This window comes from Eulemur rufifrons, chromosome 9 (assembly GCF_041146395.1).
Source record: "Eulemur rufifrons isolate Redbay chromosome 9, OSU_ERuf_1, whole genome shotgun sequence".
NCBI classification, from domain to species: Eukaryota; Metazoa; Chordata; class Mammalia; order Primates; family Lemuridae; genus Eulemur; species Eulemur rufifrons.
In genome coordinates, this window is record NC_090991.1 from 44,363,900 (window position 1) to 44,376,418 (window position 12,519).

General features: G+C 41.2%; 1 protein-coding gene across 1 annotated transcript in view; it reads right to left on the minus strand.

The window, feature by feature from the left end:
* PITPNC1 (phosphatidylinositol transfer protein cytoplasmic 1) overlaps positions 1-12,519 on the minus strand; it is a 226,899-nt gene that overhangs the window by 100,072 nt on the left and 114,308 nt on the right. The window contains exons 3-4 of the mRNA XM_069482787.1: positions 1,415-1,503; positions 364-371 (exon numbers count right to left, since the gene is read on the minus strand). Of these exons, the coding sequence (XP_069338888.1) occupies positions 364-371; positions 1,415-1,503 (97 nt within the window). The remainder of the gene's footprint in view (positions 1-363; positions 372-1,414; positions 1,504-12,519) is intronic.

Consider the following 12,519-nt stretch of genomic DNA (forward strand, 5'->3'; position numbering starts at 1 on the left):
TATCTTCCCTCCATAACTACCATCATTTCTTTAATATCGTGTTGCTAGAAACTGTTCTTCTACTATAGCCAACTACCACCAATAAAGCAGTCAAACTATTTAAAAATTACAAGCAAAAGTTAATTATGTAAAGTGACTATCAAGGCACTTGAAATTAGCATTCATATTCTTGAACAAATGAGAACATTCAAATTATTGCATTATATATAACTATGTAATATCCTACATTTAAATAGTTCTGATTCTGAATTATTCCTCTTTTTTTAAAAATTATTACATTGATAAGACAAGTAATACAAGGGAAGTTCCAATTACTCCACTGATCATTGACAGAATATTTAAAAATAATTAAATAAAACTTACTGTGTATTCTGATTCCACATGTTCATTTGAAGAAGAGGGGAAAGAAGAGAGACAAAATAATGATTTAGACCAGGCTTATATGCAATATAAAGCCACAGAATTAACAAATACTGATGAATTATCATTACTAAAAAAAATGTGCTACAGAAACCTTCCAAAAATTAAACTTTCATAAATACTAAATGTCTCCATGTTTGCACTGAAATTCTTTCATATGATACTACTGTGGTTGGGCAGATAAAGACAAGACTAGATTCAATTTGCATATAGGTTTGTGGCTAACTAAAAAACCAAAGAGTTGGCATTATAAAAGCAGGATTAAAGACTAATAATTCCAGTAGAGCATTTCATTAACCACAAAGGAAATCTTTTGAGTGGAAAAGCAGCTTTTATAACCAATAAGAGCTTGTTATGATGATATTGAAGTGGGATCTTGAATTTTAGTGTGTTCAAGGGCAGGAACCAAACCAAAATTTTTCTGGCTGCAGTTTTTAGTGTAGCATTTAGTGCAGAGAGTTTATTATCATTGCATTACACGTGAGAGGGAAAGTGATCTTAAAGATTTCCATATTATCTAATAGCAAAAGAAGTAGTTTGGGGCAGAGAGATCCAATAGAGTCTTTTACACAAATTATAGTCAAATTTGGAAGGGAGGAAGGCTATAAAATAAACAAATCAAAAGTTCATAGACAAATCATACCCCCAAATTACCTGGGAATTATTGAGGAAACAGGGGAAAACAAGGACCATAAAACCTCTAGAAATGTCACTAAAAAGATCTTCATCTTCCCTCTCCATAGCTATTTATTACAATCAGTTTAAGAAGGAAGATGGACTGTCTTAGCTTAACCCCCTATTCCCTGCCATCCCTGTGTCTCAGTGGTAGGAAAAGCACTGATGCCCTAGGAGTAAGAGAGCGGAGGATGAGAGAAACGTCACAGGGCTCTCACAAGGCCCTGCTTGGATAATCAGCCCTAAATTAGTGAAATCCAGATACTGCTATGTCCTGGCCTTTGCTACATGTGGCATACTGGTTGTACTAAAGACTTACCTGTAATTGTGTAGGGATAATAGTTCCAAGCCTTCTCTGTAACATAAAATATTTTGGGGACAACAGCTCTGGCCCAACTAGGCAGTTTGCTAAGAGGAAAGAAAGAAAAAAAACAAAAACAATTAGAGTCTGTTCAGAGCCTCACCGTGCTACCATATCTTTCTGGGTAAGTTGCTGGAGAAATCAGAGGAGTTCTGAGGCATCTGTCCTCTCCACAGCTACCCACTCCCCATCTCTCTGGTCTTAACCATAGCAAGTTGTTTCTTGTGCATATTCATGTGCTCTCAGAATGTGTGAAGGTAGACAGGGATTCCATAGTTCTGTGAGCCTGTCCTGTTTGATTGGATTTGCAAGGACATGAGAATTCAGGGCCTGGGAAGTACCATGTTTGGAGGGTTTGGCCAGCCTGGCCTTTGTCTCCTGAGAGGGTTATGGTGGAAGTGGTATAAAGGGATGCTTAAGCCCAAATATGGGGTGGACAGAGGCAAATGTTAGAGACAGGCTTAAGCCTGGCAACCCACGAGTGACCTCTGAAAAATGGACAAAAGCAACAGAGAGTAGCAACTTTGAGATATGAAGAAGAACAAAATATAGCTCCTCCATGACTGTAGTGGGTTGAATTGTGTCTCCCCAAAAGATAGGTCCATGTCTTAACCTTCAGTACCTGTGAATATGACCTAATTTGAAAACAGGGTCTTTGCAGATGTAATTAAGTTAAGGATCACAAGATAAAGTCATCCTGGATATAGGGTGAGCCCTAACTCCAATGTCTGGTATCCTTATAAGAGGAAGGAGAGAGAGATTTGAGACTCAGGGGCACACGGGGACAGAGACAGGAGAGATGCAGCTGCAAGCCCAGGAACACCAGAGGATAGGAGAGAGGCATGGAGCAGACTCTCCCTTGGAGCTCCTAGAACTGCGAGAAGATAAATTTGTGTGGTTTTAAGCCACCCAGTTTGTGGCAATTTGTTGTGGTCTATTAGGCAACTAATAAAATAACAGCGCCAATCCTCTGGATTGAGGAAGGGCCTGGGCAGCCATTTGCAGAAAACAAATTCTCAAAAGACACAAGTCCCAGGGTCTTTTGTAAACCAAATACTGATGAAGTTTTGTTTTACTTTGTTTTTCTTCAGAGGCAAACCCTTTAGAATAGTGCAGCTCCAGAGAATTCCTTAAAGATTACAATTAAATATATGATTTTATCTATTCCTTAAAATATATCTGCATGATTGTGTTTTCCCCCAGCACTATAAGCAAGGGGTTCTGTCTTTCTAGAGGCTATCGTTTGCTTCTTTCCTATTCTGCTGCCTACCACTAAGCATCCAGGACGCCAATGTCTACCAGTAGATCAATCCCAGGGAAATGGAGTAGGCTCTCAGCTCCTCAGGGCTGCATGTTGGCAATAAAAACCCTCAAGAAGCAGTTTTGAATTCCAAGCTGATGGAAGTAGGAAAAATGGGGACATCGAGCTAATAGAACCCCAAATCTCAAACCCCTCTTGGATGTGGACTCTATGAGACAACCAGAGCCAGTAAAATACTGTGTAGCTTGTGTGTCTTCTCAAATTGTTTCTCTTATGTCTGACAGTATCCAGGCCTGGCTTTTGAAAAGACAAATATGTATTCTCAATGGCTGGCCAGACCTAACTCAGGGCTCTGTGCTGTTCATCAGGGTTAAAACAAATGGAAAGCAAAACTCCCCCAAATTTGGGTGGGTGGCAGACAAAGGTCATTGGTCTCAGGTGGGCAATGGGAGTCGTGAGCTGGAGCAGTTTTGTAATTCACATACCAATTCTTCTTGCTGCTCTAACGCAGCATTTTTTATTCCTATAAAATCACCTCTGCAGTAACTGCTCATTTACCTTACGTTCACACTGCTTAAAAGGACGAGGCTGCTCCCTGACAGGGGTTGTTATAGCTTTTGCAGATGATCTATTCATCAGTCACTGAAGTTGGAGTGCAACTCAGATTGACATCAAGAGTAAGAAAATTAGGCTGGGCGCGGTGGGGCTCATGCCTGTAATCCCAGCACTTTGGGAGGCCAAGGTGGGAGGATTGCTTTAGATCTGGAGTTTGAGAACAGCCTGGGCAGCATAGCGAGACCCCATCTCTACAAAATACAGAAAAATCAGCCAAGTGTGGTGGCACGCGCCTGCAGTCCCTGCTACTCAGGAGACTGAGGCAGGAAGATTGCTTGAGCCCAGAAGCCCAAGAGCTTGAGGTTGAAGTGAGCTATGGTCATGCCACTGCCCTCATGCCTAGGCAACAAAGAGAGACCCTGTCTCTAAAATAAATAAATAAAGAGAAAGAAAATCACATTGGCTTGCTTGTGGGAAACAGCCATAAGCAAAACTTCTCGAGGGTTCTTTCCCAAATGACCCCTAGAGCCTAGAGCAATATGGCAATGGGTAGTGTTGGAAGTCGTGGATTTTAGTCATAGGCAAGTGGTTTTCTTGTGTTTTAATGGACTGAAACAGGGCCGCAGAATCTCCTGAAAGTGAACAAGGTGTTGTTTGGCTTAGACAAAGTGCCTGTGTCTCCCTACAGCATTAGAGCCCACACCCCACTATTCTCCTGTGGGCAGGCATTCCATCTCCACGGCACACCTCACATTCACTAGGCTACTTGTTGCGTAGGACTCTGGGACCCAAGTACCTCCTCTCCCCTCTCCTCATTCCCGCAGCACCTTAAAAGCTTCCCAGCAGAACCACATTCCTAAGCAACAATCATATTCTGGAAGGGACATGGAAAACATTGGCAATTTTCCATTCACATGAGACTTTTCCTGTTCATAAACAGGTCATCAGAACTCCAGATTCTAGAATCTTTATTTTAGCTGTTTCATCCACCAACTTATGCAGATATGCAGCACTATAGTCAATTATTATACCTTTTCCAATAAGATGGCCTAAAAAACGCTATCATTTAGCCAAGGCTGATATAATTTTATATGACTCTTTTAATTAGTCTGGCAAGGGGGCCCTTCTGGTATTTACCAGGTCAGGTGCAGGAGGCGTTTGCAACAAGTTCCAGGATATGCTATTTAAATATTTTTAAGCCCACTAACAGACCTTCTCTCAGCCACCAAATTTCCCCAGAGCGCATCATTATTTCAATCATTTGTCTGAAAAAGTAAAATTTATTTTTCCCTGCAGCAATGATTTAGCGGGGCTTGCAAAGAAAGTGGAATTAAATTAGTCCCCGCTGTGGCTGTCACTTTCATGATGTATACTGTCACACAGCCTACCATTCTAAGAAACCTGTCACTCAAACTCACTACTAGGTGTCAAACAAGAGCAGCAAGTCTGAAGCCTGTCTTCTTGGTCCATGGGCCAGGATCAAGCCTCCCAATAGCCCATCTTGTCAAGGCTTGGGCTTTAGAGGAACTGAGGAAGAAGAGGGACAGAACTCAAAAGCCTTTATGGAATCTAGAAACATGCTGTCATGTAATGATACCACACTTGCATCATATCCCCCCCCACGCCTTTGTCAATGCCTCCCAAACATAAGACTTTTCAGAAGGTTTGGCTTCTTACTTTCAAATGTTGGTATAAAATAGAACATATCAGGTGGCCAACTCCTCTGGTTTACCTGGGACTTCTCTGATTTTAGCATTGAAAGTCCCACATGCCAGGAAATCCCTCAAGTCCTGGGCAAACTAGGACAGTTGGTCATCCTAGAGCAGTGGTTCTTACTAGAGGAAGATTTTGCCCCCTGTGAGAAATCTGGCAGTGTCTAGAGACATTTCTGAGTGTCACAATGGTGGGGGGATGCTGCTGGCATCTAGTGGGTAGAGATCAGGGATGCTGCTGAACCTCCTACAAGGTACAGGACAGCCCTGTAGCCCCAAATAATTATCAGGCCCAAATGTCCACAGTAACAAGTTTAGAAACCGGATAATCTCTCATCTCACAGATTCCCCCAATGTTCCCTAAATCATAGGTGACCCAATAAGAAGGCCCCAGGGGCAGGCAAAGTCTGAAATGGTCTTAGGTTAGGGTGTTTATCAACGTCATAAAGAGCTTCTGGAACCAAAATCTAAACCGTCCTTCCATTAGAAGCTTCTGGCACTTTACAATCCAGATTATCACAAAATTCCCCTTGGTATCTAATCTCACATTGTAATTTATGCTCATTTGGGATTTGCTCCAGGAGGTTTTGAATATCATTAGGCCAAATGTGGTCGAAATGGAGTCTAATTTCATCTTCTCAACAGGGGTCAGAATTATGACGGTCTTAACTGGAAATCTTGGACTTTAAACCTTCACCAGTAGAAAAGACATTCCTAGGATTTTCTCCTAAACAGCATACCTAAAACCTGCCACTTGCTGCACTTTCATTATGCTCAAATAACTGCAGCTCATTTTAAATAGGACTCCGCAACTTTCATATCCTCATTTCCCACAAAATAGCCCATGAAGAATATTCTGACCCCTTGTTTAGTCTTCACGCTGAAAGCTGGCATTTGACAATTGTTTGATAATAATCAATTGCTCCCACCCAGTTCTCTGTACTGAGGTCTTTAAATTTCTTCTCCAGCTACTCTGATTCATTTACTTACTCTTCTAAATGGTTGTTTTGGCTTGTCTTTTAGTTGTACTCTTAATGTAATTGTTTGCATGGCAGTAAAGAGGCGAGCAGTGTCTGGACCAGAGCTGCCACCAGTGGGAGGCAGGGTCACCAGGGCTTCACCCACAGGGACAGTCCAGAAATCGAGTTCCTTGAACTTGACACCAGGACCCCGCCACCCATCTCCCTACTTAAAAAGACAGTTTGTGTCAGGATTCTGGGAAAAGGGGCCTGGTTCCTGCAGGTTCTTGGAAGGCTCTGCTTGGACAGCAGCAGGGTAATGTGGCCAGCATGCTGGGAAGCCCTTGGAGAGGTGGTCACACGTGTCCACATCATCCCTCAGCAGTGAGGCAGGACCAAGGTGGAAAACCACGCAGCTGGATGTTCTCTAAGATCCCAAACAGGCCTAAACATCTCGTTTCTAGGATTTCCTATGGGTGTAGTTGAGGAAGCAGATGGCGGGGTGGGCCTGGTAGCACGAGAGCCCCTGGCATGTCCTTGCATATTGAGATGGGGACAGAAGGGAATAGCACGGACTGACAAGTGTGTCAGGAGGAAGCACCTCACTTGCTCTATTATTTCCCATAGCACTTATTGCTTTCTAAAATATATATGCATATTCTCCCTATACATAAATAATGTAACCTATACTATAAATAATTATATAGACTATGTAAAATTATATATTCTAAAATACATCACGTTTTTACCTATTATGACAATTGTGCATTGTCTGTCACTCCGGACTGGAATGCAAGTCCTGCCAGGGTGGGGATCTTTGTTCTGTTGCATCCCCAGCACCTAGAACAGTGCCTGGCATACAGCAGGTGCTAAAAAAATATTTTTGGAATGAAGATTGTCTCTGTATATTCAGAAGTCGATAATGACCAGGAAGATTTTTTGAAAATAGCATGGAAATAAGCTATTAGGTGAGAATCTATGGCTCTGACACCTTCTCTGTTTCCTATTGCCTGGGCAGTGAGCTCTCCCAAAGCCACTTGAGTTCCAGGCTCTGAGCTTACTGTGGGGGAAGATCTGGGAAATGGATCTATTTGCCCAGCAGATTTGGGAGAGCTGGGACGATCAGAAGAGAAAATGGGAGAGAGAGACCCACGCCATGGCAACAAGGTCCTACCAACGAGCTGTTAGGTAAAGGGACCAGCTGGTGGCTTTGCATGCCCAGTTGAAAAGGGTTCATGACTTACGGAAGCTTCACCCTCTCCTACCCAAAACCACCAGAGGCCAGGAGAGATTACCATGGAAGACCAGGGCCACCTAGCAGGGAAAATGTTCTCTCCGTGCAAATTGATGCAGGCATTAGGCGGGATCACCGTTAGAAGCTGGCAACCCTCCCTGACTGGCAGCTGCCAGCACAGCCTAATTAATCCAGCAGCCGGGGTGGTGAAGAACACGACACTTCATGGCTGAAAAACAAGCCTAAAAATAGCCTCCATCTTTTCTCCAAGGCCCCTCCTGCCCCCACCCCATTCCCTCCCCTCCTGGGCTGCAGTGGGAAGGGATTGGAGAGCGAAAATAAAAGGTGACAAAAGAAAAGCCCACCTTCACATGCTTCTGGATGACAGGTTTTATTTAGAATCACTATTCCAGAGTTTGATTAGTATCTTGCCTCCTGTCCTTGGATGCCAGCTGAAACAAGGATTTTTGAAGACAAGCCAAGAAATATCACTTATTTGGTTAACTGCACTAGATCAAAGTCACAAGCACAAACACCAAATGTACTATTGCATTCATTCTAATGTAAATGTACTAATGCATTAGTACTAATACACCAAATGTATTAGGCAACCACCAAAATGTACTGTGCACCCAACAGTGCATCAGGTGCTGCAGGAAAGGCCAGAGGATGGAGCGACTCCACGATCCCTGGAAATGAGAGGCAAGTACTAAAAGGATGAATGGCATTTTAAAAGGACACTAGAACCAATTAAAAAACTGGCAAAGGAATAGACATTTCTCCAAAGAAGAAATACAAATGGCCAATGAACACATGAAGAGATGCTCAACATCATTAGTCATTAGAGAAATGCAAATTGAGATACCACTTCACACCCAGCAGGATGACTATAATCAAAAAGACAGATGATAGTAAGTGTCGGTGATTATGCAGAGAAATTGGAACCCTCATGCGTTCTTAGTGGGAATGTAAAATAGTGCAGCCACTTTGGAAAACAGTGTGGCAGTTCCTCTCCCCACTCACTGGTAGCCCAGGGCTTGGTCTGGGAACCCAATGGGATACTTATGTTTGAGACTTTGGAACAAGTGATGGGAAGAAAAAAGGGACAATTCAGATGCACCCAGGGCAGCTGTGCTGCTGATGGCTGGAGGCAGTGGAGGTGTTGGTCAGTAAGGGCAGAATGAAGCCATCTGATCCTGTTTAAAGATGGTTGTAATCACTGCGTTCTTGCCCTCTGCAGCTGCCTTGATTCCTGCCCCTTCTTAAGCCTCCAGATAATTCTGTGGGCCACCACCATCTTTCCACGAAGTGTCCTTTCTGCTTGAGACAGACTCATTTTCTTCTGCTGGCAACTGAGACCCTTGACTGAGAGAGCCTCACACCTCCTTTTTGGCTTGTCTCCTGCTCAGCCCCAATGGACAACTTACACACCAGCCAAAGTGGACCAATCGTTGACAGATGGATGTTTCTCTTTGCTTGGTGATAATAATCATTGTTGAATCCAACTCCCCTTTGAACAATTTTCTGATTTCCACATTAACTGGAGAGTAGGCCCTGATTACACAGGCTCTGAATATTTCCAGTGCCTCTAATAATTACTTTGGGTCATCAATCAATGAGGCAGTTCCTGAATGTGATTTAGCTTCCCATACAGATGGATGTAAGGGAGAAAATCCACTCACTCTGCCAGCTCATGAATCCAGGTCCACAGGTCAACGATATTACTCTGTGTAAAGTACTAAACGGGCACTGGTAACACCTCAGTTAATGACTGTCCATCTCTCAGGAAACCATTGCCTGTGGACACTCACAAGATGGGCAGATGGACTCATAAATGCTGGAACCAACTGGCCTTGGACCCTACCTTGATTAGAAGGCAAGGACTGTGGCCATGACTTCAGGGATTCCCTCCAATACCTGCACAATTTTTTGCACATCGTAGATTTCCATAAATACTCATTTAATGAATTACAAATGATGAAGCAGCCTCACCAATATGGCATTCACATGATTCGTTGGTGGCTCTAGGTTGTGACTACTAAGTAATGGGTTTGGTTTTCTTTTTGATTATGAGAATTCATCTTATTAATTCATAGTTATATCATGCAAATTTTTTCCTTTCTCCTTGTCAAATGATAATCATCTTCGTTCTAAAATATGTGCCCATACTCTACCAAATATGCCCAGAGCCTTTTAAATTAGGAAATGACAGACCTAGTTTAAACTTGTATAAAAGGACCTCTTTTCTCTCTGCCTCACTGGAGGAGAATCAGGATAATGTCTGATACATAGTTTGAGTACAGAAAATTATGGTTGAAAGGATCTTCCAGGTTAGGTTGCCCACCTTACCCAACCACCCAGTATGTTCAACCACCGATTTGATGTTTGAATCTGCCCAAGGACACGCTGATGAGTAGGGTCCCACTCACCCTGGGTGATCTCCAGCAACAGTAGAATCTACTATAAGGCACCCTATTGCATTCTCAGATGGCTTGCATGCTTGGAAATTTCTTTCTTGCACCTAAATCTTTCTCCTGGCATTCCTACCCATCATTCTTGGTCCCGTTGGTCCTGCTAAGGTCTTACAGCATACGTAGATCTGATTCTTCTCCATGTAATGGCACCATGATACACCCAGAGTCTAGCTTTTCCAGGTTAAACATCCTTTGTATCTTCAGTCATTCTTCCTATCACTTGAGTATCTAGTCCTTTTCTCTAGACATACTTCGTCTATATCCATTTAAAAGTGTCCCACATAGGAACAGACAAAAATATTCCAGGTATGTTCTGACTAGTGGAAAAATTGGGCAGGATTATCAAGTACATGGTTTTAGATATTTTACTTTACTTTTATTGATGTAGTTGAAGACTAATGTTTGCATCTATGTATCTATTACAGGTACATATATATACATACACAGTAATGATGTATATTTGTGTGTGTATACATATAATTGCTTCATATTGAATTGTCAACCAAAATCACTGTGTTTCTTTCAAATGTGCCAATGCAAAGTTATAAATCCTTCATCTTACACTTATACAATTGGTATTTTTAGATTCAAAGATAGAACCATATACCTGCCCCTATTTAATTTCATCTTGATAGAAAATGACCCATAATTCCAAACTACTGAAGTTTTCCTGGATCCTCATTTAGTCTTTCAAATTTACCATCCTTCCTAGATATGGGTTTCCCAAGACTTTGGAAAAGATACCTACATGTTTAGCCAGATATTGGTTAAAAAAATCCAGTAGAGCTAAGTTCAGACTTCTAAGTTACATTAGTAAGTTACATTATTTCTTAGTCACACTAGAATTTTCTCTCTTTGTTGACACTATCATCATCTGTACCTTTTAGGTTATTCAATCAGTCACTAATCTACCCAATTTTTACAGCAACCAGGTTATATTTTTCTACCCAGTTTACTTTATAATTCCTCTCCCTCCCCAAAAGTAACCACTAGCCTGAGGGTGGCTTGTCCATGTTTTGATGCTTTAACTACATATGTGGTTATCTGTAAATAATATATATAACTGTATTCATTGTATGTATATTTTAGACATTGATATAAAAAGCATCATGCTATTAATATATGTGTGTATACATGTATTTTTGTTTGTTTTTTGTAGCTTACCTATTGTACATTGTATTATGCCTTTGAAATTTATCAAAGTATATCTGGTATCTGGCTCATTAAGTTGAACTACGATGGAATTTTCCATTATGTGAATGTACCATAATGTATTCCTATTCACAAATATGTGGATTGTTTCCATTCATTTTCCATTACATACAGTGTTAGAATTAGTCTCCTGGTACATGGTTCCTTATGTACGGTGCAAGAATTTCTCTAGGGTTTTATTTAGAAAAAGAATTGTTAGGTGGAATGTACAACTATTTTCAACTTTTCTAATTGTTGCCAATTGTTCTCTAAAGAGGTGGTATCAGTTTACACTTTTTACCAGCAGTGGAAGTGAGTTGGTTTCCCATATCCTGATCTACCCGGTGTTATCAGACTTTCTGACTTTTGCCAACCTGATGTGTGTGGAGGCTCATACCTATAATCCTAGCATTCTGGGAGGCCAAGGCAGGAGGATCGCTTGAGCTCAGGAGTTCAAGACCAGCCTGAGCAAGAGTGAGACCCCATCTCTACTAAAAATAGAAAAATTAGCTGGGTGTGGTGGCGCACGCCTGTAGTCCCAGTTACTCAGGAGGCTGAGGCAAGAGGATCACTTGAGCTTGGGAGTTTGAGGTTGCCATGAGCTATGATGACGCCACTGCACTCTAGCCAGGGTGACAGAGTGAGACTCTGTCTCAAAAAAAAAGTGGTGATAATAAGGATCCTTATTTTGTTTCTGACTTTACTGTAAACAAGTACACAGAATGATTTATTAAATGTTAATTTAATAAGTTTCAGGGATAAATTTGGTTAGGTAATTGTATATTATTATTATTATTGTTATATTTTGAAGTATTTCATTTGCTAATTTTTATATAGGATTTTCATGTCTATGCTCTTAACTGAGATTGGTTTTTACGTTTCCTTTCTGTACTGGTATTGTTTACTTTTGAAACCAAAGCTCAAGTGTTGGGCACTCTTCATTGTCTTCTCAGAAGTCACTCCCCATCCTTTCCTTCTGTCTTAAAAGCAGATCATGCTCCCTTGAACATATTTCTGTTTTTATCAGGGAGGAAAATCTTATGTCTCTTGGCCAGAACTAGGTCACATGGCCCTTCCTAGTTGTAAGGGTGGCTGGGAACGTATCTGACATTTCAATTTATTTTACCAAATTTATGTTTTCTTTTATCATGCTTTTTGTAGGGTTTTCTTTTTATTCCCTTGCTTTCTATGGATTAATCAAGTTTTCTCTTGGAAGTTACCTGATGTTTTACTATTCCTTCAGAGGTCAATTTTACATGTTGAATATGTATATATACTTGCCCTAAAATATCTAAAATTAATCAACATCTGTCCCCAATTCCCAAATAATATTAGCCCCTTAGAGTGTTTTTTACTGTACTTACCAGCCTCCCATCTTCTGTGTTATTGCTGTTATTTAGATTCCATGAATATACTCCCAACTAGTCATTAGTGTTCTTAAAACATTCTGTGCTCATTCAGATTTGTGCAGATATTCACCAATTTCTTTGTTTATTAGTAGTTCTAGATACCCCCTCCTTCTTCCTGGGCTCAGATTCCTCTTCTTTAAGTATATGCTTTAGTAGTTCTTTCAATGTGGGTCTCTGAGTAGTAACCTCCCTTAACCCTTAATTGTTCACAACTATTTTTATGCCTGATTCTCAGTTCCAGCTCTCCATTTATGTGGGCCTGGGGCCA